The following is a 27,595-nucleotide window of genomic DNA, read 5'->3' as shown; positions in this document are numbered from 1 at the left end:
CAGAAAACATAGGTCCAGGTTGCATCTGATAATATGTTATATTCAACTTATGATCAAGATACGAAAATGTACTTTCATATGGTTTGCCACCTTATGGAGGGTGAGAAATATTGGTGAGTTTTCTACTTTAGGCAAGCCCAAGATGCAGTGTTCTCCTTATCATCAAATGTTTGTGATGAACTGTATGGGAGGTTGAACTCGGATTCCACCATTAACCAATATCTTATGACGTCAAAATTTCTCATCGTCATGTAAAGCGTACCATCTCATTGTCAGAAATTAAATTTGATATCCTGAACTGTGAACTTTACCGATCAATTTACATAAAAGACGAGCTTTGCAGATTTACACTACCAACTCTTAATTTTCTTTCAACCTTATTATTTGTACAGCATCTGCTTGATCTTTAAGGACAAATCTTCACTCAGTTTGCATCACAAAGGCCAGTTGCATCATCGCAGAGCCCATTGCGGTCGAGCAGTTTTGGAGGCGGGGCACTCAGGAGAGGGGAAGAAGGGCTCCCATAGGCACTTCTTCGACTGTTCCCACATCCTAGACTTTTTCTTGTGTTCACTCCAGTCATCGGATTGGTACCACTTGCATACTTGCACAACGCCTGCAATGGGTGAAACAACGGAGTTATGATGTCCCTATAGAAATATAGAATATGGAGATGAAACTGTCTAATATGCAAGAAAATTATCTAAAATTTTTAGAATATCACAGAAACAATACCTAGTGCCCCTAATTTCACTGGTTATAGTTGGTAGTTTAGCGCACACTACTGATCAAAGTCCAATCCCTCTTAACAAGCTCCTGTGGGAATATCTCCCTAAACTAAGAACATAGTTCTTAGCAATAACCCGAGTTAGCAGCCAAGATGATGGTCTGATTATAGGCATGGGCGCGTGGCCCTCTTAACAAGCTCCTGTAGGACTCTCTCTCTCTAAACTAAGAACATAGTTCTTAGCAATAGCCCAATTTAGCAGCCCAGCTGATGGTCTGATTTAATAGGGAAGGCACCTTGACATGATTCAAGTGACAAAAGGCAACTCCTTGGGCTCACTCTTGTGCATTGATCCCATTTGCTTGTCCATCATGTTGGTGTACCATGTCCAAACAAACAGAATTGCCTTCGCTACAAGAAGAGTCTTTAGGCAAAACTTCAACCATCTTCAGCTTCCCAAATTACAGTGAAATCTCATATAGAACTTTAAGCACCAGCAGTAGTAGGATTATCATGTCCATCTCAAAAGGCAAAGCTTGTAACATCCATAATACATTGCTCTCCATGTCTAACCTAATTAATAAGATGCTTCTCAACTCCTTTATGCATTATAAAAGGAGTTTTTTTTCCCCATAAGAGGCTGGTTGCTTCTGTTCGAGAAAGGAATAGTTTCTGCATTTTCAAATATTTCAGCACATGAAAAGGTAGATTTAGTGAATTAAAAGAATGCTTAATATTTAGCATGACATTCCAATGAAGATTATGAGATCAACTGCTCTGGTGTTTGCAAATACATAGATGCATGCATGCATGCATACATACTTAGGTACATGTATGTATGTATGTATATACATATGTACATAAATACATACATAAATACGTGTGGCGCATGTTCTAGGCTAAGGAGTCACACCGGATCATGATCTATGCTGTTTATGAAAACCTAGAACCAAAAGGTTGTGTTTTGGAGGTTTCTTACCTATACATCAAGCAAACACAAGTTAGGCAATAGTTGGAGAGTAAATAAGCTAATAAATTTTGTCGGCTGTATACAATATGAATCCATGCCATCACCCTCGATCTAGACATCTAAAATCATGTACAAAACAACATTCAGCTTATATTCTACTAAAAAAAAAAAGCATTCAACTTATATTGATGGTTCTAAACTATAAATCAAACTGAAAGATTCGATCATGCTACTAAGTTGTCTATTTTGTGACCACTTGATTCATGAGTAGAAAAACTTTTGAAGCTTCCAATTTATAATTGTTAGGCATTTACATTTGATCATGTGTAATAGCATGGATTTTTTATCAAGATGATTCATCATTGATTTTGCAATGGTACTGTTGACACTTCAACTGTACTAGAAGGATAGTAACTTAACACACACACACACTCTCTCTCTCTCTCTGTGTGTGTGTCTATGAGCATGCATGCATGCATGCAATCGCGTGCTTGCACGTGTATATTGATGAGAAATGAAATACTGAAAGTAAAGTAGTAAAAATATAAAAAGCACATGAAAGTAGAATTATAAGAGGCCCCATACCCTATCGTTAGTCATTAGTGGTTGTCATGGAGTCAACTTCAAAAAAGATCATGAGTCTCTCTGTTACTCAGTTCTAAATAGCCAATGAGGGAAGAAAGATATGGCAAGGAACAAAGATGGTCTATGAGGACAATGAGTAGGAGACTTCACTGAAGTGGAAGCAGAATTGAAGCAATGACAATTGGTTGAGGAAAAAATTCCCCCTTATGGGAATTTCATCTGTAATTCTCCATTCCTCATGTTCCTGGGGAATCTGATGTATTATAACCTAGATCAAGATGATTGTTCTTTGAATTCCTATACATGTGAGTCCTTGGAAACCTGGTGATATTTTTGTTTTCTTTTGTGCATATTTCTTGATGCAGTCCTGTATTTTTCCATTTTCCTGGAAACCCCTGGAATAGTTTTTCGGTTGAATGAACCAAAAGGAATAACGACTAGTTTGAACCAAGTCTGAAAAATCAACATAACCAATGCCAAGTGGTGCTTTGGGTGCTCTTCTAATACCTCCTATTCCTGAGGGGGTGATCAAGATTAAGCTGCATGCATATTTCTTCATTTAATTTCACTTAAACATTGCTTTATGTAAACTACATGTGTGTACCCTGAAGGATAACCTTAAAAATGATTTGTAGGATTCATATTAGTCTAGATATTGTTAAACAAGCTAGGATTCTTTATGCGTTGTCCGACATATCCAAGGGCTTCATGAAAGTTACCATCTTACCTTTATACCGATCTGAAGTTTGGAGAAACTCTACAGCTGCTATCGTGTAAGTATCGTACTAACAAGAAGTAAACCTAGCCTTGGTACATTTAGCTCTTTCAGACTACAACAGTAAGCTGGGTATAGGCTCAAAACAAAAATTTGATTCTTATATAGAAAAAATATGTCAACACCTTAGGCCTTAATAGAGGCACCATAAGGGTCCCACTCAACCTATACCTAGATTCATGGGGGGCTTGGCCTTAAATTTTGACTCAAAACTCCATCCATTTAAGGACTGAGTTGGGTTCTGGTTCAGGTCCAGGTATGTCAACACTTAACACCCATACTCTATCCATCAACCATCAGGTTTGAATCAGTTAAGGATATAGTCCCAGTTAGAGTCTCAAGTTGGTATCAGTATTTCATAATTTCAACTCCCTTCATGCCCTTCAGACACTTTAATAGAGACACAAATCCCAAAGTAAAATTAAGTAATTCTATATAAAATGAGCAGGATATAAGAGTAAAGTCATATGCTGTATATTAGGTCTGTAAAAATCAGCCCCCAGCGCAATTTTATTAAATTAACAGATCTGATTGGATCCATGTTAGGTAACTGGACCCGGAACCAGACCTAGGATTTTGCGATGAGTCTATCTCTGAATCCATACCCAGCCCATAGGTCTACAGGTCCAGATCAGGTCTGGGTCAAGTCTGAGAAGTCCAGGTCTGTGGGTCAGTGACAGCCCCAAGTCCCTTCCTTCAACCTTAGCCCCTATCAAGGGATCCAAAGATATGCTGAACTAATCTCTTTCTGCAATCTGTCTGCTACAAGTATATAGAATGCTTATGCCCAGCAGTTTACTTAAGCCAAGCCTTTGCTCATACAATGCATCCTACCCTTATTTAGTATTCAATGTTGTTACTAAAATTTATGGGTTAGAACAGATATCGGTGAGACGTGAACAAAACAACAACTATAACAGTAATTTTTTAACATTATGTGAAATGCGACTCTAAGAATCCAAATGCATGTTGTAAGAGGTGATCCAAAACATTCATACATGATAATACCTGTTTTTGCAGTAGGTCCAGAACAGCATCACTGAAGTCAGCACCTTCAATGATTGCACCACCAAGATCACTTCGTGTGAGAACTGATCTAACGAGCACAGCATTTGTGAGATTAGCTTCATTAAGAACCTGCTCAGAAACATTTTTTACATTTAAAATCAAAATGTAACCCTACAACAGATTAAGTAAAGCTTGCAAATGTTACTGTTTAAGAAAAAAAATAAAGCATTCATACAGTTGATCCAATTGGCTCAACTCCATGGCTTAAGAAATGGCCCAAGCTTCATGTTGAAATTGATTGATCTCAATATATCTATTAGAATGACAGACAAAAACTTTGGACGTTCATGGAACCTATATATTTTATATTTTTAATTTGCAGAAAATAGAATGATTAACTTTCAGTTAAGAGTAAAAATAATAGCATGATATGGCGCTTTAGAAAGCTCAATGCACAGACATAATAAGGCTGGCAATAGTAAGTATTCCTCCTTTTGGTTCATAATTCAAAAAAACTACCATTTATTCTAGTGGCCTAATTCTGAGTTGCTTCTTTGTTTTTTCTTTCCTTTGTTTGGATGCATGTTTTGCTGGGGGGAGGGGTCGGGGAGGTTTGGAGTTAGTATAGTCGTTATTTATAGTGGATGAGTTTCCTTTTTATTTTGAGCAACATATATTGCATCATTTATGATACACATGCTATATGCATAAATCTGTTCATTCTTTATACAAGTTTTTAAAGGGATTACATGTACAATTTTTGTAATAGATATAGTCCCTTACTGCAGTTATATGCATGATGTAAGCTTAATATGGCAAAGCTTTCAATCCTAAAGAACGGAGAGATGGCATTTTTATGGAAGACAATAGAAAATGATCACAAAAATCAAAAAGTACAGAACACTTACTTTTGTAATGTGGTGAGGTAAATGAATAGAGAGACTCAAGGTTTTTCAAATGCAAAACATTTAAATCCAATTTCTTTTATTACCTGAGAAGGAAATAACATTTAAACAGTGATCCTTGGGTTTGCGGCTGAGTTTTCCCAAAGGTACATAAAATATCCAACAGACACCAGCCATGGACAGGTTGATGTAGACTTTGCTTTCATTCTGTTGTTTATTCAAGCAATCTTATCATCTTGAGAGGTTTTGGGTTGAACCTCTTAATACATACTCTCATCCTCTTTTTTGTCACCAAATCAATATTCCCAGCTTCTTAGAAAATATAAAGGTGGTATCCTTTGTCAAAAAAAAAAAGAAAGGGAAGAACTGTAGAAGGATAAGTAGTTTTTATATCTCCAGTGGCTGTGTCGCTAATTACGACAGATTAAATTATCAGTAATCATGACCATGCAGATTGGCAGTCAGCACAATATGCAGACAATGCTGATACTTCGTAAATGCAAGGCTGAAGAGATTTACTTAGCATACAAGAATACACTACTTTATCCAAATTATTAAATATTGATCAGTTTTAATTATTTTATACTAGTTTAAAAGACAAATAGGCAACAGCATATAACTTGCCTAAGTCATAAAAATTTAATATTATAAATTATCCCAGGTATTTTTGCAAATTAATGTATAACATGTGTTCTTTGTAGTATATTTGCTTCCTAGAGACATCCACTGTATGAGTTCTTGCAGTATATGGTTATATATATATATATATATATATATATATATATATATATAGATAGATAGATAAGCGCGCGCGCGCGCACATATATATAGATATACACATATATATATAGATAAACTAGGGATAGTTCCTGATTGTCTCAAATAGAAAAAAAATATGTGACCATGACCGTTATGCATGGTTTTAAAATTGAAAGTCATATATATTGTTTCAAAATCAATTAGAGTTTGATAAGCAGTGATATAGACCAGCACAGAACTGTATATAAGTATATACCATTGTGGAGTGCCAATATCCTACCAGCATGGCACATTTTGCAGATTGGTATCTTATTTCAATACTTGCCGATTACACTTGGATAAGCAAATGCTGATAAAGATTGCCCAACAACAGAGAAAGTTACAATTATTGTTCAACTTATTGGGAAGTGTATGCAAATATGACATGCAGAATTCCTCTAGACAGAAAGCTTTCTCATATTACAATGAATTATTTTCCAATACTTGGGTAAGTTGCTAGACTTTTGTTTTATACACATTGTTTTAGATACATGTGCTTTTGAGGAAATATATAATATAAAATTCAAAATATGAAGAAACTTTATAAGATTGTGCTATAAATCTATCAGCTTTACCATGCGATCCATCAAAGTATCGCTCAAATCAGCACCTGCATAAGATCAAACAAGACATAATGTAGAAAATTAGATTTTAATAACTAATGATATGAGAAGGCCGTGATCATATGCATTTTTTTAATGTAGAAAATTACCATATCACGCCCTAGGCCAAAACTGCATGACACATGCTCTGAGTGGAATGTGTATAAAATTTCTTGTTGACAATTTACAAAAGAAATTCAGATATATAACTATAGTACTGGATTGTTTAAGTTATGAGACCTAATCAATGCACTTATTTGAAGACAAAATTTGCATTGTTAGATTCATGTTGTCCAAAATGGCGAAATTGTGTTCATTCATACATCTACAACTAAAAGTTTGTGCAAGGCATTTCACAAGTTGTTGTATTTAAACATTTTTAGGAAATGATGTTCATTACTGTACTGATTTACCGATCAATAAGATATGCAGTGGTCAGCTGTACCTAGAACCATCATAGTACTACAACAGAATGATGCCATGAAGTAAGCATACTGAACAACAGCATTTTTTGAAACAAACTTTTTCTCTGCTACGATGGTTATTAACCATTACAAAGTGATATAATGGTTTATAATAATGAAATAATACTGCTACAAATAGTTTGCATCTAAACAGTAATCTTCTATACATCTATAGGATTGTATATTTATTTCAATTTTAAAAAACTACTGGATATTTCGACATTATATCATTATTACAGTTAAAATGCATTTTTAATGGAAAATATTTCTATCAACTTCAGAGCCCTTGTAATATTGGTCATGATGTAAAGGATGTCCAAACTATTGTTGTAGCTGATGTAACATTAAAAGTAGCCATTATTTCCATCGGAATACCGCCTATTTGTCCCAAAACATCCCAATAAGTACCATAAAAAAATCTTGGATTTGATTCTCTTTTGAAGCTACCTAGATCTTAATTTTAGGAAAAGTTGAACAATCAACTAGAAAGTCCAAATAACTACAATGATATCATGCTGCCAAGGGGGAAAAGAAAATTTGCTCGTTGAATTGAACCTTAAAAAATAAACACATGATGGATTTTTGTGATCAGGAAAAGGCTTGGCAAAGGCCTTATAGACCATGTCCGAAACACTAAAGCATTGTTGGCCACTTGCAGATCTAATCATCTAAACAAGACCAAGCAGCTTCTTCACGTTGTAATTTTATGTATATGTTGAATTTAATATCTGTGGAGCTCTTGAAAATGGTCAGCAGTTTCTAAATGAGCATCCTTTTCTGTTGTACATTGAAAAGAGGGAATGTAACTTTCTTGTGTCTTGCTTGATCCTAAAGGGTTGGACTCAGTTCCCTTGGGATATGATTATAGGGCAGGAAATATATGGTAAATTGGAAAAGTAACATGCAACTTCTCTGTCAACCTATTGCCATGGGATTTACATAGATTTGCAAGGATAGGTATAAAGTTAATACACCCCAGAAACCTTCAGCATAAATCTGGGCGAGAGTTGATTGTGAAGAGCTTAAAGATAAATGGTGGGCTGTAACTGGAAATAGTTGGCATGCAATGTCTGCTAAGAGGAGGTTCACAATCTGTTCAGTGAGCATAGCCTATTTTTTCTACAACATTTCATCTCTATTTCCTACTTTTTTCCTTTATTCATCACTTCATTTGCAGGACTAAAGCACTTATTATGATTGGTCTTTCCTTTTAAGGATCGTCCTGTTGAATCAAAAAACCATTGAATAAAAGACCATATAATGACCTTAAGCCATTTTTTTGTTCTTGCTTTCCTGTTTTGACATGTGGGAAGAGATTAGTTTATATAAACACCACATCTTTTCCATTTTCCTATATTTTTTCAGTTGCCATAAGATCTCCATGGTTTTGATGCTTGATCTCTTGCTTTCAGGAACCTTTTTGACTTAAACCAGGGTGAAGAGTTGGTGCTACCCAGAAAGCATTTGCATGAAAACAGGGGCCAAAAAGGTCCAGCTGAGTAGTGTTCATATCTTGGCTGCACTCTATATGTCAAAAGTCCAGGGAATTCAGATCAAGTAGAGACAACCCCATATAAATGCAGCAAAACTTTGCAGATTCAAGCACAGCAACCTATTATAATAGTGGTGGAACATGAAGAAGGGTTTTAAATCTTTGAGCCTTGATGACTTACATGAACATGCTCAAACTTTAAGGATACAACTGAAAATCCAATTCCAAAATGCATACGCATGTTTAGATTCAAAGGAGGATCTCAAGCCAAGAGAGCTACCATGTAGATGATAGGTCTCATACATGAATATTACGAAAAAGAGAATGGGAATGTTTCAGACCAGGACAGTCGGGCTGTACATAAATTGGTAGGTAGACACTGCATGATCAACCTTAAGACTGCACTGGAAGAAAGAAAGAAAGAAAGGAAATGTATGTTTAGCCTTCTTAGTTTCGCCAAATTCCTCCTGAATTTTTATGCCATTAGGACAACAAAATTCAAGATTACAAGACCAAACTCACCAAAGTAACCTTTCGGGCCAATACTTAAGTATATGCTATCATGGATTAAAGTTCCATGTTGTGTTGGTCCATGTTATACCCTTATTATCTTGTGTGCTGGTTCGTGCATGCACTGGCATGGACTGACACTATAATAACCCAGGACCTCACCTAAAATGGCTAGCCAGAAAGTATTATTTAGGTTTCTTGATTCTGTATAATTACCCAAGATCTACCCAGCGAATAACCGATGTGCGACTAAATACATACTCGCATGGGTTCTCACAGGGTTCTCACATACTCCCCCATTTAAACCTTGAGGATGATAGTGTTATTTTGATGATTAACAAGCAATTCTCTAGAGTATGCTATAAGTTAAAATTGATACTTCATTTATAAGTTCATTGCTCTCAGTACATTTGCTTAATTGGAAATATATATATGGTCTTGTTCATTTGGATGAAACTAACCTTGAGAATGCAGCAAAGTGTGGATTGAGTCGACCCATAGGTTGATTGGGTCGACCCCGGCACATCGAGGAATCATCTGGCACACTCCTGCAAAAACAGCACAAATGAACAGTGAGTTGGGTCGACCCAAGGTAAGCAAGAGTCGACCCAACCTCCAAAGAACCTCAAAATGCAAAGGAAAAATGCTCTCTGGATTTACTGAGAGGGTCGACCCAAGAAGAAGTTGAGTCGACCCAAGTAAACCTTGAGTCGACCCAAAGAAAGGTTGAGTCGACCCAAGTGAAGAAAGGCTGAAATTCAAGGCTCTGAATTTTCTTTGGGTCGACCCAAGGCAACAGAAGGCTGAATTTCAAGTTTCTGTGTTTTCTGAGAGGGTCGACCCAAGAAATGGTTGAGTCGACCCAAGTGAAGGTTGGGTCGACCCAAGGACAGGTTGAGCCGACCCAAACACGGGCTGAACATAACGGCTAGTTGTGCAGAAATGCTTTTTGGACTCCCAACGGCTATAAACGGCTAGTTTCTTCAATCCAACGGTCAGAAAGGACTATTTGGAGGTTGGAGAAGTATTTAAGAGGGAGTATTCATCAGAGGAAGCAAGCTTTTGGGGGAAAATACATCAAGTGCATTCAAGAGAGAACCCTAGCAAGACAAGCTTCATCAAGAGCTTCATTCAAGAATCAAAGAAAGGGATTGAGCAGATTCAAAGAGGCATTAAGAGCTCCTTCCCCCATTGAAGAGTGAAGCTTCCTTGACCAAGAAGAGCAAAGCAACTTCAAAGCGATAATTTCTTTCTAACTCTTCTTGTTGTTCATATTGCTTTATATGCTCATCTAGGAGTTTAAATCTTTTCTTTTCATTTGTTTAAACACTTTGTAAAGGTTCGTTGGTAAGCCCGCAAAACCAACAAAGGTTCGTTGGTAAGCCCGCAAAACCAACAAAGGTTTTTGGTGAACCCGGAAAACCAAAGTTGTATAGGTTCGTTGGTGAGCCCGCAAAACCAACAAGGTTCTTGGTGAGCCCGGAAAACCAAGTGTATAGGTTCGTTGGTGAGCCCGTAAAACCAACAAGGTTTTTGGATTGTGAGCCCGGAAAACAATCCAACTGTAATCCGCAAGATTATAGTGAATTCCCAAGGGTACGCTTGGGGAGTGGACGTAGGTGCTAAGGAGAGCACCGAACCACTATATATTGGTGTGTTTGCATTGTGTTTGTGCTTTCATTTTTTCTTGCTTTATCTTCTCTTCTTGCATTAGATTAACTCACTTAAATAACCTAAGAGAGCATCCATCGCACTTAATTAAGAAAGTTTTAAAAGTACCAAAAATTTAGAAGAAACCAATTCACCCCCCCCCCTCTTGGATTGTCACCTTGGGCAACAAGTGGTATCAGAGCAGGTGCTCTATAATTCCTTGCCTTTTTTTTTTTTTTTTTTTTGACCTAACCGTCAAAGAGCCAAAGATCATGACAACTCAAATAGACAGTTTTCTAGGAGAGGGACAGTTAATTGATCGACCTCCACTATTTAATGGCATAAACTATACACATTGGAAAATACGCATGCGGATTTTTATACAATCAGTTGATTATAATTTATGGAGCATTATAGTCAATGGAACACACACAAACACTAGACATAATGAGAAAATGGTTCAACAAAATTCAAAAGCCATGAACCTATTATATTGTGCGTTAGATAGGAATGAGTTTAATTGCATATCTTCTTGCATGACTGCTAAAGAAATATGGGATATGCGTGAAGACAAATATGAATACACTAACAAATCTGAAACATCATGTGTAGAAGGAGAGCAGTATCATATTGAAAATCCATGCTTGGTGGCACAAGAGGTACATACTGAAACTGAAAGCAATTTTACATTTGATGAACTCCATGATGCCTTTTTTGATTTGTATTTAGAATATAAGAAACTTATTTGTAAGAACAAGAACTTGAAGATTGAAAAACAAATAGATGAAAAACTGAAACTAACCAGTAAAACTGAAATCTTAATTAAAGAAAATCAAGAACTAAATCAAAGAGATCAACTTCTCACTGAAAGTCATGATAAACTTAAGAAAGACAATGAATTACTTTCAGAAGATAACAGAAGATTAACTAAAGAAGTTGACAGATTAAAACCTATTGTTGAAAGATTTACGCTCAGCTCTGAAAAACTGAACCTAATGATAAATAATCAAAGAGCTGAATTTGATAAAGTTACATTAGGATATCAACCTTGGTACACTCAAAAATCTTTTAAAAATATGTTTGTTAAAACAGTTTTTAATTATTCTAAAACAGATTCTTATAAACAAAAGCTAATTAAAATCTCTTCTGTTGTTCCTAAATCTATACATTACAAATTTGATAAACCAAAATGGGAGAAACAGAAAACTGGAAGTTTTCCTACTACTCATGTTCGATCTAAGTTTGTTAAATTCAACAAGAGGATACAGAAATACATCCCTTGTAATACTAAAATCTGTAAATTCATGGACAAAATAGCTATTAAGAAAATATGGGTTCCAAAAGGAACAATTATAGCTAACCTACAAGGACCCAAAAGAGCTTGGGTTCCTAAGTTGAAAATATGATTATTTTTCTGCAAGCATGTCTAGCTATCCAAGGTTCTAATGAAAGACGTTATCTAAACAATGGGTGCTCTAGACATGTGTTAAAGAATTGAATGTAACTAAGAAGAATGATTCAAATGAAAGAAAGAATGAAATAAGTAATTCTTACATCTTCTCGTGTTGAAATTACTTCATTAGTTGATTAAAACATAACTTGCAAGTATTAATCATTTTTGTGATATAAGTGATATTTTTTTATGAAAAGAAAATATATTCAAATCACTTCATTTTTATAGTATGCTCCACTTACTATTGGATAAGTTGCAAAATGGTTAATTAATTTATTAAAAAATAACTCGATGAATTCTCTATATGCTTGATTAAGAATTTTTATCCATGGCATTATTTTTTATTGATCATGAAAATGATAATGTGTACTTGGTATGCTTTTGAATATTTGCACTATGAATACCAAGATTAAAGAAACCATCCTTGGCACATAGAATCAACTCATGCTAGTATGTACTTACTCCCAAAAGATCTTGCCATAGGCCCACTTAGATTATCTACTTAAAGGTCAAAGTTTTGCTATGCATGCTAACTAAGGAAACAAACAAAAATCTTTTCTAAATCTAAAGATGTTGTTTCCATCTCTAAGTTTTCAAAAGCTTACGTTGGATTTATTCTTGGAAAATAAAACTGAAGTATTTTTCTGTATTTACTAAATCTTGTAAAAGTGTTTCAAATGATAAAGGTTTCCAAACTGTGAAGATAAAGAGTATCATGGCACAGTGTTGAAAACCAAAATCCTGATAAAGGTTATACAGAAAATAATATTAAATCCAACGATTTCAGCACCAAGGACACCATAAGTAAAATAGAGTTAATAGAATTCTTGAAGAAATGCAAAAGATAATTATGTATGATAGTCATCTACTTAAATAATTTTTAAAAGACTATCATCACTGCGTGTCATACATATGATCTCTCTTAAATCTATTTTTTGATGAAAACTTCTTTTGATCTTCTGAAAAATAGAAAAAGAACTATTGCATATCTCTCATATTTTTCAGTCGTACATGTTATGCTTGATATGTTCCCATGAAAATAATGCCAAATCTGATAAAGATATTTCTATCCTTGGATATCATTCATCAAGCAATGCATATAGAACATTCATGAAAACTTCTAGTTGTAGAAGTATCAATTCACTTTATTCTTTATGAGACTAATAATTTATTATCAAAATACTAAAAACAAATTATATATATGTATATGGTTAATCTTTTACATATAACAATCTGAAAACATGTTAATAATTAGAACCAAATTGAGTTTTTCAGAAATGCACTTAATGAAGAAAAATTGATGACTACTAAAAGACTAAATCAAGAAAAGATAAAATAGATCTTGATGAGATTCTTGTATGATTAGAAGTAAAGATCACCATTATCATTTGCTTGCTTTATGAGCTTTATATGCTATCAAATGAATGTGTAGAACTCACCCCTATGTGGTTATTTCATTAAAAAGGAGATCTATGTAAAATAACCACCATACTTAAAAATACACATTACATATATGATAAAGCAATATGTGATTTGGTACAAGCATCAAAAGCATGATATATAAAAGCTTAAGTAACCTTTTTGATAGAAAGTAATAGTGATAAATCTATGCATCAAAAAGAAGAATTTGTAATATCTTATTTGCTCAAAGTATGCATTGATGACATCATTTTTGGGTTCTACTAATGAAGAATTATAATGAAGATTTTACTTAGCTCATGTAAGGTGAGTTTGAAATATGTGTGATAAATGAATTAACATCTTCTCTCAATCTCCAAATTAAGACAAACAAGAAAGGGGATCTTCATTGACCAACGGTAGTCCACAAGAAAATTCTTATAGAAGATTGGCATGAAGAAGGTACATCTATGACCCCATCTTGTAGAATTTGAAAAGGATGAGCAAAGTAGATCTATTGTTTAAAGCTGTATTGAAGCTTGATAGAATAATTATTTCATCTTACAGCTAATAGACCAGAATGTATGCTCATTATGTGCACTTGGGCAAGACTTCAATCTAACTTTAATGAATCTTATTTTATTGATAACAAATAAATCATAATCTGAATTTTTGATAGAAACAACTGATTAAGATAAAATTGATTAAAACTTAGCTAATATGTCTTATTGATAATTATCTTAAGGAAATAGAATCTAAGCTAAATTGATTCTGAAAATAAAAATTGACTTGACCTTGATAAATCTTTCCATTGCTCACATGCTTGTCATTGAACTATCTTGGTTAATGAAACTATCTCTTTAGTTCAAGTGATATGTGCTTGCTTATATTTAGGCAATCTCTTGAGTAAAGTGACTCAACAAGCAACTATTGTCATATCTTATATTGAGTCATCTAGTTTAAAACAAAGAATATGTTGGATGAATGTTTTGTATCTTGAAGAAACTAATGACTCTCCTTCAAGAAAGAAAAGGAGTTTGTTAATAATGCAGGATCCTTGAGCAAGAAAAATGAGAGATCTCAACTTGAAGGATATCTCCATATAAGGTACAATAAACATTCACATGCAAACAAGAGAGAGGACCTTCCTCAGCCAAAAGTTCATACATAAGAAATCTAGTAGGTATTTGACTGAAGAATGCAGAATGAAATGGTAATTCTAGATACTTCTCTCATAAATTAATTGAGCAAAGTCAATAACTTAAATCTTATTATGGCATGATTGAGGCCTTTAATTATTAATTTTTGATATCATGTCTATAATTGATTGACTTATACTTTTAGAGATTGTTTCATGGTTTGCCCAAACTAGAATATATCTTTGCATATGTCATAACCATGAAATACACAAGTTTATGCTTAAAATTTTGATCTAAAATAACTTGTGTGAAATTATGAATCCATGAACATAATGAAAATGTTGTTTGTATGATACACAAGATTAATTCCTCATTCTGCTCTTTCATGTAAATTACTTGAGAATAACAAAAAGAGAGAGAGATAAAGAAAAGAAAATGAATATTATTCAAGAGGTGTAGAATCTAAGCAAAGGCAAATACTCCAATCTTAAGGAAAAGTAAAACAAGCATAATATATTCGGGACATTTGGAAGGGATAAAATCCATAATTAATTACACTAAAACAGGAAGAATTCGAAGTAAACATTTTAACCCTTCTATATTGCTCATTATAGGGATGGTGCCAATGGGGAGGCTAGTGGTAGTACCCGGCACTATTTGACCCAACTATTCGGTGTAGGGCATATTAGGGACGGCACAAGAGGGAGGCTAGTGGTAGTACCTCGTGCCCCTTCCCAACTCCACCGGATAGGGAGCAAATAGAGTATAGAGCATAAGAAAGTAAAAATGAAAGACAAAGTAAATGAAAGTATATAAGAAGAATCAAGTCAAAATGGTTAATCACTTGAAAACATACTTTAAGGAATATATCAGTGCGAAATTATATTTAAATAGGGGGAGTTTATTTGAAAAGAACTGATTTTGATCCTTGACATTCTTGTTCTTAGTATTTTAATGCATGACTTAACACATGATATATTTTACTAAATAAAATATTAATGTAAGAAAAACAGAATTAATTTTGATGCCTTGGTTGATTGCTCTGATACGCATCCGAAACATATCTTTTCTTATCATTAAAATGTACTAATATTGGTCTAAATGATGTGTCTTTCAATGATCTTGATTACAAGCAAACATTTTTAAATATATGATTATGTTTTGATATTTAAAAATTCATTGAGCTTCATGTATACATTGCTGAAAAACTGTGATTAAGAAATTGAATTCTATAAATACACGTACCTCAATGATCATCTATAAAAACTGTGATTTAGAAAATCTCTTTTGATATTCACTAATGAATCCTAATTGACTTGATCTTTAGAACTTAAATTGTGTGCCAATTCATATTTTTATGTATCAAATTGTGCTTATTTTCTAAAGGGATAAAAGAAAGTTTGTAAAAGAACTCTAAGATGTATCAAAAACTACATGAATTCACATTTTGGTACTTGTGCCCCAATGCTCTTTTTATCATAAAAGAACCTTGAAGTCATTAAAAGTTAATGATCCAACATGATGATATGACTTTCAAGTATATAAGTTTTGATCTTTCACTCTGAAAATTAATTAAAATTACTCTCCTGTTGATAAAATACTTAATAAATTGGGCAAAAGGTCTTAAACGAACAAGCTTTCATACTTAGTGAAGAGAGAGTAGATTTCCACTCATGTCCTTCCTTGAATATCATTCATGGTACTTCTTGAATTAACCTAAGGAAGATTCCACCTACACTTGATTAGAAAACTATCTTTGGAATCTACATTTAGAAATCACTTCTGGCTTACATCCTAAATATCTCATTTCTAAAGACAAACACATAGAAATAAGATAAGGGATCATGTGCAAAATGGAAACATATGTATTGAGCATATATGCACTGAAAAAACAATTAGCCGATATATTCACAAAATCCTTGAGTGAAGATAGATTCTGCACGCTAAGGAGGAAATTAGGCATATGTGATCCTTTTTATTGAAGAAATATAAAAGGGAGCAAGTAGTCTCATGATACATTCCTCCAATTTCTAAAAATCCATGAAACATGAGTCAAAACTTGTTATCTATAGATTCCTTACTCATGTATCATTGTCCCATAAAGAGTTTATAAGGATTGGAAGCAAGGAAAACATTTTAGAAGCAAAACGAAAAAGAAAAATTCTGCACTTGGGTCAACCCAACCCAGAATAGGGTCGACCCAACGTTGAGTCGACCCAAGAAATTTCTTGAGTCGACCCAACGTCGGGACCCCACTATTAAAAGGGGGACCCGTGAGCTATCTAGGGCACTGTTTACCCTTTGTCCTCTTCCGAAAACCCTATTTCCCACTCTCAATTAGAGTCTCCCTAGGCTGATCTTAGCATCTATATTTAGAGCCTAGGCTAGAAATCTAGTTCTCGTATGTATCTTGCCTTTTCTCATATGTATCTTGCTTTTTCCCTTATGAATCTTGTCTTTCCCTTATATCTTTAAATCTTGATTGTGGAACATTGTACTTTTCATCATTTTGAGCATTAATATATGAAAATGTTCCTATTTTGATCAATGAAGTCTGAAGTTTGTTCTTTATTGCATCTTTTCCCATATATATGTTTTTGATGATAACAAAAAGGGGGAGAAGAGAAGGAAAGAGTATATAAAGGAGAAGAGAAGGAAAGAGTATATAAAAGAGAAGAGAAGGAAAGAGTATATAAAAGAGAAGAGAAGGAAAGAGTATATAAAGGGAGAAGAAAGAGTATTACTTTTGTGAGAAAGAGTGAGTAAAGAAGTTATGAAAAGAAAAGAGAAATAAATGGGCAAACAAATTGAAAATCATATAAGAAAGCTTACATATCTAAGGGGGAGCAATTTGTAACAATGAAAATCATCAAATCAAAAATTTCTATCATAATTCAGAATTTGGCACATATAAATTCAGAATTTGGCACGCTCCTTTCTCACCCCGATACATAAGCTGAAACTCTTATTTTATCTCAAATTTTTGAAGTTTCATTGCTAATGAATTATAAATGAAAGGGGGAGCCATTCAAAAAATCAAATTGGCAAATTTTGAATGATATAGGGGGAGATTTCACTTATATATATGAAAAGCTGAAATTCTGAAATTCAATCCCTTTTATAAACTGATTTTAAAGACAAGTATCAATAGGCTTATACTCTTTATTTTGTAATCATCAAAAAGGGGGAGATTGAGGATGATAGTGTTATTTTGATGATTAACAAGCAATTCTCTAGAGTATGCTATAAGTTAAAATTGATACTTCATTTATAAGTTCATTGCTCTCAGTACATTTGCTTAATTGGAAATATATATATGGTCTTGTTCATTTGGATGAAACTAACCTTGAGAATGCAGCAAAGTGTGGATTGAGTCGACCCATAGGTTGATTGGGTCGACCCCGGCACATCGAGGAATCATCTGGCACACTCCTGCAAAAACAGCACAAATGAACAGTGAGTTGGGTCGACCCAAGGTAAGCAAGAGTCGACCCAACCTCCAAAGAACCTCAAAATGCAAAGGAAGAATGCTCTCTGGATTTACTGAGAGGGTCGACCCAAGAAGAAGTTGAGTCGACCCAAGTAAACCTTGAGTCGACCCAAAGAAAGGTTGAGTCGACCCAAGTGAAGAAAGGCTGAAATTCAAGGCTCTGAATTTTCTGAAGCTGACCTTGGGTCGACCCAAAGAAAGGTTGGGTCGACCCAAGGCAACAGAAGGCTGAATTTCAAGTTTCTGTGTTTTCTGAGAGGGTCGACCCAAGAAATGGTTGAGTCGACCCAAGTGAAGGTTGGGTCGACCCAAGGACAGGTTGAGCCGACCCAAACACGGGCTGAACATAACGGCTAGTTGTGCAGAAATGCTTTTTGGACTCCCAACGGCTATAAACGGCTAGTTTCTTCAATCCAACGGTCAGAAAGGACTATTTGGAGGTTGGAGAAGTATTTAAGAGGGAGTATTCATCAGAGGAAGCAAGCTTTTGGGGGAAAATACATCAAGTGCATTCAAGAGAGAACCCTAGCAAGACAAGCTTCATCAAGAGCTTCATTCAAGAATCAAAGAAAGGGATTGAGCAGATTCAAAGAGGCATTAAGAGCTCCTTCCCCCATTGAAGAGTGAAGCTTCCTTGACCAAGAAGAGCAAAGCGACTTCAAAGCGATAATTTCTTTCTAACTCTTCTTGTTGTTCATATTGCTTTATATGCTCATCTAGGAGTTTAAATCTTTTCTTTTCATTTGTTTAAACACTTTGTAAAGGTTCGTTGGTAAGCCCGCAAAACCAACAAAGGTTCGTTGGTAAGCCCGCAAAACCAACAAAGGTTTTTGGTGAACCCGGAAAACCAAAGTTGTATAGGTTCGTTGGTGAGCCCGCAAAACCAACAAGGTTCTTGGTGAGCCCGGAAAACTAAGTGTATAGGTTCGTTGGTGAGCCCGTAAAACCAACAAGGTTTTTGGATTGTGAGCCCGGAAAACAATCCAACTGTAATCCGCAAGATTATAGTGAATTCCCAAGGGTACGCTTGGGGAGTGGACGTAGGTGCTAAGGAGAGCACCGAACCACTATATATTGGTGTGTTTGCATTGTGTTTGTGCTTTCATTTTTTCTTGCTTTATCTTCTCTTCTTGCATTAGATTAACTCACTTAAATAACCTAAGAGAGCATCCATCGCACTTAATTAAGAAATTTTTAAAAGTACCAAAAATTTAGAAGAAACCAATTCACCCCCCCCCCTCTTGGATTGTCACCTTGGGCAACAAACCTTGACGTCCTCGTCAGACTAAAGATTCAAATCCATTCAAATCTAATCACAAGCATCATGATCGGCTTGTGGTCAGCCCCAATGAATCCGTGTTGCAGTGTCCTCTAGTCCACATAGGTCATGGGCCGGGTCCGTTCTGATATCATTGGTAATAACCCAGGATCTCACCCAAAATGGCTAGCCGGAAGGTATTATTTAGGTTCCTTGATTCTGTATAACTACCAAAGATCTACCCAACGAATAACTAATGTGGGACTAAACATACGCCCGCACGTCTCCTCACAAACAGACTACACAAAGACTCAAAGTTTTTTATTATGAGCTTTGGCACATAATCAGACATGTGATTGGCAAAGTATGGTATGTGCCAACCTATGACCAACATGGATGAGCTCACAACACTTTAATCCTTGTGAGCCTAAGCATTTTGTCAAAAATCCAACAATTGATACTTGATTACTTAAAAACTGCAATATAAAAGATGAAAAGAGTATGGTTGCACTAGGAATTCTCAATGGAGATGTATCAATTTATATAGAGCAAAATCTAGGTTTGTTTCTTAGGGGCAAGTTAAGGAACTTTATACAAATGCTCAAATTATCTCCAGAGGAATGATGTGACTCCTTCATTCAGGTGATTATGTTTTCCTAGGATTCAATAATGTCATGATTGTTATTCTATCTTAATCTTATAACAAGGGTCCAGGTTCAGACCTGCTAAGTGGGCCAGAACCAGAGACCTGCAGTCAGCACCCAAGGAGAGAAAGGGTCAACGGTGGCATGGCCGTTGTCTGGCCAAGCATGGGCTTGGAGAGGGAGGAGCGAGGCTCCTCTTCTATTTCCCCCCTCCCTCCACCGAGAGCCACGACCATCGAGTCTCCCCCCTTCCTCGCCCTCTGTTTCCTCACTACCAGGAACCACCACCACCGTCACTATCTATCTTCTTCCCCTTCCTCTTTTGCTAGGTTTTCCTACATGGAATGAATGCTGTGACTAAATTTCATGTTTTATGTAATGCATCTTATTTTGGATCCATACAGAAGAGGAGTTAACTCGAGCATGTACAATTATGACCTTAAAAAAAGGGATGTTTAGTCATTCGACCAACTCCATATGAATACTATAGATGGATATATCCATAAACAAATAAACAATCTACAACCTCAAATTGCGAACCCCTCCTTTCCTCATCTTTTACTTTTCATTTCTCTCTCATTTCATATGTTCTTACATTTAAACTTTCTGTCTTTTCATCCCCATCTTCCTTTTATACTGTATTTTCTTGTCTCTTTGGAGATTCAATCCATTGCCTTTGACAAAGGAAGCTGACCATAATAGTCGATTCAATCCCTTAATGGGACTAATGGTTTCTCCTATATGTGTAGGCACATGAGAATTTGCATCTCTAGCAAAGTCGGCGGAACCATCCCGAACCGGACGGTTCCAGCCCACTCGAGCCAAACCGGTGGCTAACCAGTACGATTCCGACAACAAAAATGAGACCCGTTGCCGTAGCCAGAGAAGGAGAAGGAAAGAGAGAGCGAGCGGGGGAGGAAGAGAGAGGGAGAGGTGGCGAACGCTGGCGGAGGGTCGGCGGTGGCTGTGGTAGGCGAGGCCGCGGCCGGTTCTCCTGTTTCGAATGAAACAGGGGTCCGACCGCGGCTAAAAAATTTTGAAATTTTTAAGTGAAGTTGGTAAATACTTAAAAATTTTAAATTTTTTTAGCTGTGACCGGGCTCCTATTTCGTTCGAAACAGAAAAACCAGTCGTGGCCTCACCTGTTGCGACACTGTTGGCCCCTCGCGGCTCTCCGCCAACGTTCGCAACCCTCCGCCAGCCTCTCTCACTCTCTCTCTCTCTCTCTTTCTCTCTCTCACGGTACCAATAATCTCTCTCGGTACAAGCCCGACACGGCCTTTACTGAGTCATCCCAACGGAGAACCGGTACGGTGCCCGGTACCCGTTCCTTCGACCTTGATCTCTAAACTCTAGCCACATGACAACGCAAATAATTTGTATACGAGTTTTGCTCCTTTATCTATCCTCATCAGTTTCAAAAATTAATACTTCTGATGAGTCTAAAGCACAACAAACTGGAATCAAAATTGTTTCTGTCGTGAAAGTCTAGAAGACTCAGAAGTTCACCAAAAATCTTAAATAGCCAAGAGAATAACTGATGTGCATGATTCGAAAAATTACAAAAAGTTAAAAAATTTTGGTTGAGATAACTGAACTTTTGAAACAAAATAAATATTTTTCGATTGTTTGAAATAACTGAACTTTTGAAAAAAAAATTAATTTTAAAAAGTTCCTTTTTACTTAAATATGATAAGCTAAGGATAGATGAAATATACCAAATTATGTCTAAGAATTCTTCAAGTAAGGCCTTAGATAAGCATCAGTTTGCAAAGGAATATTTTAGTTAAAAAAAATTACAGCTACGTAAGCAGTAAGCACCTTCAGACATGGTTAAACTAATTGTTGGACAACTGATTCGAATGTGAAGATTCTACATAGTCTCCCCCAAAGGGTATAAATTACTGAAAGATGTTAGTAATTGCCTTCCTTATGGTATGAAAGCAACCCTGACATAGATACAGATGTGTTAGTGTTCCATAAACTCCACCTTTAAAAATATGAGATAGCAAATATATAGTCGATACAGACAAAAGCTTAAATGCCACAAGAGGGAAAAAACGAAAACTTGTTTAACACATGTACATAAGAGTAGCATTATCAAAAATTTGCTAACAGTTACCTGAAAAATTTGCTTTATAAGCAACTGCCTTTTCAAGATAAGCACCATTGAATGTTGAACCACTAAAATCAGATTCTCTCATATCAGCGGCTGTGAAGTTAGCCCTTCTGTAGTATATACATTGCATTCTTAAAAAATCATGACTGAGTATAAACTGCAGAATAAAGTATTTGAGAAAGTTATTGTCACCTAGAAGGTAATGACCAAGAGAATATGCTAGAGGGCTACGTGAGCTTTCGAGGATTTGTGATAGAAGTGCTCCATTATTTTTCTTATAGCTAAGGTTCAAGATCAGACTTCCAGAATATTTATTGCCTTGTTTTTCAAGTGCATAAGCAAATCATTAGTTTCTATATAAGTTTTTCAGAGAATAAGTGACAAAATAACAGGAAACAGGTATACTGAAATTATTAAGGTTATACTGGGATGTGAGTAACTATTCCTATCACTTATAATATGAGAAGCTAAATTCCGTTAATCCACCCAAATATGATATGCACCAATCATGTTAGAGATTTTCCATTATGGCCATTTAATAACATTTATTAAAATTCCTAATCATGCATTCGCATAAATTTGGAAGTAGGAACTGAAACAATACTGCTGCAGATGTAGAGATTCAGTTCTCAAAATTTTTTGGAAGTATTATATTGAGGATTTGTGTCCTGATAAAGTGGAGTGCTCTTACAAAATTCCCTTGGGCACCAAATCCTGCTAAACCCGATAACATTCCTTATAGGACTACCGTCCACTTAACACTCCTTTTGCTAGTGAAGATGGTGGCTGTGCTGTTTTGTGCAATGTGTATCTGGCATATAGTCCTATAATGTTACCATGGCAAGACTAATATCTGATAATGTATATTTGCAAGTATTCTGAAAAAGTCTTATAAATGACAAGTAACTAGTACAAAAAAACCATTCATGATAATATTAATATGCGTACAGATAGTACTCAGAAGCATAATTCAAATTTCAACTAGACCGAGCAGGTACAATTTCCAAAAGTGCCATTCTTGACTCCATATGGCTTTTATGATTAGGGTCATAAATATTGAGGCTACTGCAACACGAATATTGAACTTACTGATTAAGCTACATTGTATTCTAAATTTCTTATAGATGAAATCTTCTTATTCCTTTTACCTTTTATTTTACTATGATACAAAAGACAGTTTATATTTAGACAACCAATAGTCAAGTAAAAAACCTCATATTGAATTTCATATGCATTAACAGACCAGGAAACTCCCTAACTGGCTTGGTTGGACTGCTTTGTCTACTCAGCCTGGCTACCATCAATTTAGTATTTCAAAGCCCTATCCTTGGTTACCACTTGATTAACGCTGACTGCCTAGTTATAAGTTAAACTTGTCCACTATATGTCGCTTCAACAAACCGGTACTTTCAGATACCCATATCTGTGTCACATGTGACACTTAGTGTCAAATATTTCAGCTGAAAACCAATTTCTAAAGTGCACATATCAAGAAACCAGTAAAAATGGAGTCATTTTCTCCATAACTAGAAGTTGACTACAGATCTATGCTCCCTAAGTTGCAAAGCTCTTAATTCTTAATTCTTTAAATCAGCATTTTAAATTAGAGATGACCAAAGTAGATAACCAAAAATCCCAAATAATGAGCATATTCTAAAACAACATCTAATACATTTTCTTAGCCTATTCTATTTTTGTTTTCGAGTATTTACTATTTTTATTTTTTTTTAATTTTAAGACCTTTATTAATTTCTGTTCAAATATTAAAAACGGAACAAAAACTGCCAAAGCTGCCAAAGTTGAAACACAGTTTATTTGATTGAAATCAAGACCAAAGCTGACTTTGGTTAGTTTATAGGAAGTGTGCTACAGGTGTGGAACTTATCTGAAATAATCACTAATTTTTTCTCTATAATTCAAATTCAAAAGCCTTTTTATTTGCAGTTGAACTTTCCTCTTTGTAGCCAAACAACTCAATATTTTGAACTCCAGTTCTTTGTAGTCAAACTCCTCTATATTGTAAGCATGGCCTACTTTTGTCACAATACACTGGGAAAGCAAGAAAATCCAGAAAGAAGGAGAAAAGAAGGGCTGCCCTTGCCAATTTTTAACTGTATGGAAAACTGTGGGGCCTTACAAGGCACTGGGAATAGCATTTTATTTGGACCCTTATATAAAAGACCAAGACCTCACCCAAAAAGGCTAGCCGGATGGTTATTAATTGGAGTTTTGAACCATGCATGTATATCTTGGTATGGAGTCCATGATCTCATGCCAAATCTCTGAATTATTTCATAGAAAACTATTCACACTTATTAGGCTTCAACATAAATAGAGAAAGAATGTTCATGGATACTATGTCTCTGGATACTCAATATCCACGTTTATATAAATGTATTTTTCATTTGATAGCACATCCATCCTCTATAGTCCATACCTACTCTCCAAGTATATAGATTAAAGAGAGATCAAGTTTATCAAATTCTCTCCAAACAATCATATTTGATGAATTCAAAATTGTACATCAAATGTTCCTTCTTTTGAATAAATCACATGCATTGCACATGTCCGGAAGGGACTTGTAGTAAAAGGGAAAGCACATCTGACTTGTAGTAGTGATGTTCTTCCATGGTCTTTAAGGAAGTTAATTATTATTCCTTTATAAATCACTAAAGCTGTTGGTATCAATGTATTATTGCATAGTAATTGGCTGTTGCAGCCAAAGGATTGCTCGAGAAGTGGGCTATCCTAAGTAGTTCGTTACTACTGTAGTAGCAGCATCCATTATCACTTGATTAGAACTAATGGTAAATGACACTATCCTCATTTTTGCAAAAGCGGGGATTATTAAAGATATTTTCACAAAACAACTGAGGCAAACTGAGTTTGTGAAGCAATAAAAGATGATTAAAATGCGCTTATAAAAAAAAGATTGGTCCAAGAGAGGATGTGAATTCATTAGCCAAAAAAATAAGAAAGTGAAGCTGGACTTTCTGACATCCTTAAAGGTAATGATATCAGGGAGCCACATTTTAGTTGGACAGAAGATGTTTGCTTCATTTAACTTAGTGTTGGAGTAGCATAACTGAGCCAGTGCCAGGTAATAGTAATATTTTGAGCTTGAATCACACTTTTTTTTAAAATCAATTTGTTCCTTTTATAAGGGATATCTCCTCTGTCCATTTGAGCTTACTTACCTTTATCTCCATTCTCCACTGATTCACTATGGTCTTCTAAGATTTTCATCCAAATGGATTGATAACCATGAGATGTTCAACTAATGACATCAAACAAGGTGCCAAAAACATAAAATAAACGGATTCAGCGCTAGAGATAATCCCCATGACTGCTGGGTCGACACTTAACATATGGCATGTTATATTTATAAGAGGCATTCAAATTCACTAAGTTTCAAATTTCGACATAGAAAGGATGAAAAGAATGATTTGAGCAAAAAAAAAAAATCATCAAATTTTCTGAAATAGTGGGTCAATTTTATACGTATCAAAAAAAAAAAAGCTTTAATGTCCTGCAAACCTTGTCAACACCAGTAGCTCTGTACATTACCATCAAAAAGTAACACACTTAACTCTCAATACAGACAATGAGCAAAGACATATACCAACTGAAGAAGCAAAGATCTTACCTGAAATTTTCGTTGACATGGACAGCTTTCCTGCTCAATAAGACCAAACAAACAGGGAAAAAGAGAACGAAAAAGATATTACGATGAATTTAAACGAAAAACAGTAAATTCGGAAAACAAAACGGACAGAGCAACTAGTTGAAGAGCCGAACTTGAGATCCGCGGAACCAAATTGAGCAGCGGAACCTATCCCGAACTCGCCCCGCATCTCCGCTTCGTACTTATTCAGGTCGGCCATCGCCGTCATGGGTCCAATGCCACCGAAGCTCACGATGGCAGCGGCTAGCGCGGTCGAGACGACCGCTCGCCACTTCTTGGGTTCTGCACTCAGGAGAGTCAAACATTAACACATAGCACATTAACTGTTTGGTTAAATGCCGCAGTGAGAAGCAGAGGACAAAGGCACTCGCCGGAGCTGTGGCAGACGATGAGAGTCGAGCGAGGCCGCGCATGACGCTGCGCGCGAGAGAGAGGGAGCGTTCTGGGCACTGCAGTCGCGAGCAGAGAAGCGGAGGCGAAAACCATGATGTCGGGGAATGGAGACGAGAACGGGATATTGGAGGTGAGAGGAGATGAGCGGAGGTGGGAGAAGGGAAGAGGCGAGAGCGAGAAGCCATGATGGGGAGGTGTTGAGTATCCCGACTCGGTGTTTTCTGGCTCGGGAGCGAACACGTGTGACTGCGTCGAAAGTTTTCTATCCAACCACGAAACGAATGCCTATATTCGCGGCTACAAATGGGCTGCAAATGGGCCGGGTTCACCCATGTCCCGATCCGAACATGATTAGATCTGATTCTGATCCGGTTTAAGAACAGGTAGGGTCGACCAGTTCCACATTTCAGATCGGATATGGGTTTATTGGGTTCTAATCTGACCCAATCCAACCTGACCCGTTTGACTTGACTCGATTCGATTGTTATATGGATTTAATTTGGGTTTTCTGGCCTATTACCTGACTCGATACAAAATATATGGATTTTGTCTCAACATACTTCAATTGTGGAATTGTGTAACCAGAAAAGTAGGTAAAAAAACTAAAAACCATAAATAATGGAACCTTTAAGTACCTTTGTTATTAAATTTCTTGGCCTTATTCCTTGTTTTACTCGATGATTATAAAGTATTAATCAGAGAATAGATTGTACAAATTTATTTTAATTGATGGTTTAATCCACATATAGGCTTTAGCATATAAAAAAAAATCTGTGAACTACATTTGTAAACTTCAGCTATGCATAATATGGTAGGAATAAAAGCATAGTGATCGAAAGCATTAGGAATTGTGTGCTAGAATTTGTAGAATTATCTAATGGTGGCATCCATCATCAATCAATTGGTTTGAAATAGCCAATTCGAGCTTCTTGCTATGATGTTATTCATATGACATAGAAGATGTTGAGACAAACTTGATAGCTGAGTGATATCCTTGGATGAAAATTTTGACATTTAGATTGAAGATTGATATCGTGACTAACTGGCATCTTATCCATGCTATGTTTTCCTCTATTAGATATCTTTAAACATAATAATTTATATAATCTATTGGGGAAGCTCGACTTTTGAAACTCTTTTCAATCGCTTTCTAAGCCTTGTTGGAAAAAAATTGTCATGCTGAATGCGTCATAGCATGCTTCTAAAGAGATATTCATGTTTTATGATGAAGTTAGAATTTTCTTTTGTCCAAATTCAACTCTTTGACTTTAAAACTCCATATTTGTGATCTGAACCCGATCCCAAGCTGCACTTGACCAAAATTTTTTAGGTTGGGATCGAATTATACATGCACCCGACTAATCTAATTGATCCCTTGGGTTAAAAAGTTTAACTGTGGATCCAATCCAACCCAATCCGATCTTCTATTAGGTTGGGTTTGGCTCCAACATTGGAATCCAAACAACAAATCGGATCGGCTTGGTGTCACTAATGGTCTGTTCAACTCGATCCATTGGTACCTCTTGCTAG

The 27,595-nt window shown here is 35.7% G+C and overlaps 1 protein-coding gene across 3 annotated transcripts; it reads right to left on the bottom strand.

Moving 5' to 3' along the window:
* Positions 1 to 247: 247 nt before the first annotated feature.
* On the bottom strand, positions 248 to 26,258 carry LOC103705169 (thylakoid lumenal protein TL20.3, chloroplastic). 3 transcript variants are annotated; one of them, XM_039121011.1, is made up of 7 exons: positions 26,044 to 26,257; positions 25,786 to 25,954; positions 25,634 to 25,663; positions 21,991 to 22,097; positions 6,344 to 6,378; positions 4,056 to 4,194; positions 248 to 616 (listed from the first exon to the last, which is right to left on the bottom strand). In XM_039121011.1, the coding sequence occupies exons 1-7, from the start codon at positions 26,156 to 26,158 to the stop codon at positions 453 to 455; spliced, it is 759 nt and encodes a 252-aa protein (XP_038976939.1). In that variant the 5' UTR covers positions 26,159 to 26,257; the 3' UTR covers positions 248 to 452. The 3 variants fall into 3 exon arrangements, with proteins under 3 accessions (XP_038976939.1, XP_038976935.1, XP_038976944.1); XM_039121007.1 differs by having other exon boundaries at positions 4,066 to 4,194; positions 26,044 to 26,253; XM_039121016.1 differs by lacking the exon at positions 248 to 616 and adding an exon at positions 1,228 to 1,399 and having other exon boundaries at positions 4,066 to 4,194; positions 26,044 to 26,258.
* Positions 26,259 to 27,595: the final 1,337 nt, after the last annotated feature.

Source organism: Phoenix dactylifera, chromosome 2, assembly GCF_009389715.1.
Source record: "Phoenix dactylifera cultivar Barhee BC4 chromosome 2, palm_55x_up_171113_PBpolish2nd_filt_p, whole genome shotgun sequence".
NCBI classification, from domain to species: Eukaryota; Viridiplantae; Streptophyta; class Magnoliopsida; order Arecales; family Arecaceae; genus Phoenix; species Phoenix dactylifera.
This window is presented reverse-complemented; position numbering and strand designations above follow the sequence as displayed.

Bases quoted from the DNA above. Each gene is read 5' to 3' on its own strand.
- LOC103705169 (XM_039121007.1), bottom strand. From the start codon at position 26,158: ATGGTTTTCGCCTCCGCTTCTCTGCTCGCGACTGCAGTGCCCAGAACG. The intron at 4,195-6,343 runs GTAAAGCTGATA...GTTTCTGAGCAG, and splicing joins ATACTTTGATGGATCGCATG to GTTCTTAATGAAGCTAATCT. The intron at 617-4,065 runs GTATTATCATGT...CACCCATTGCAG, and splicing joins TGGACCTACTGCAAAAACAG to GCGTTGTGCAAGTATGCAAG.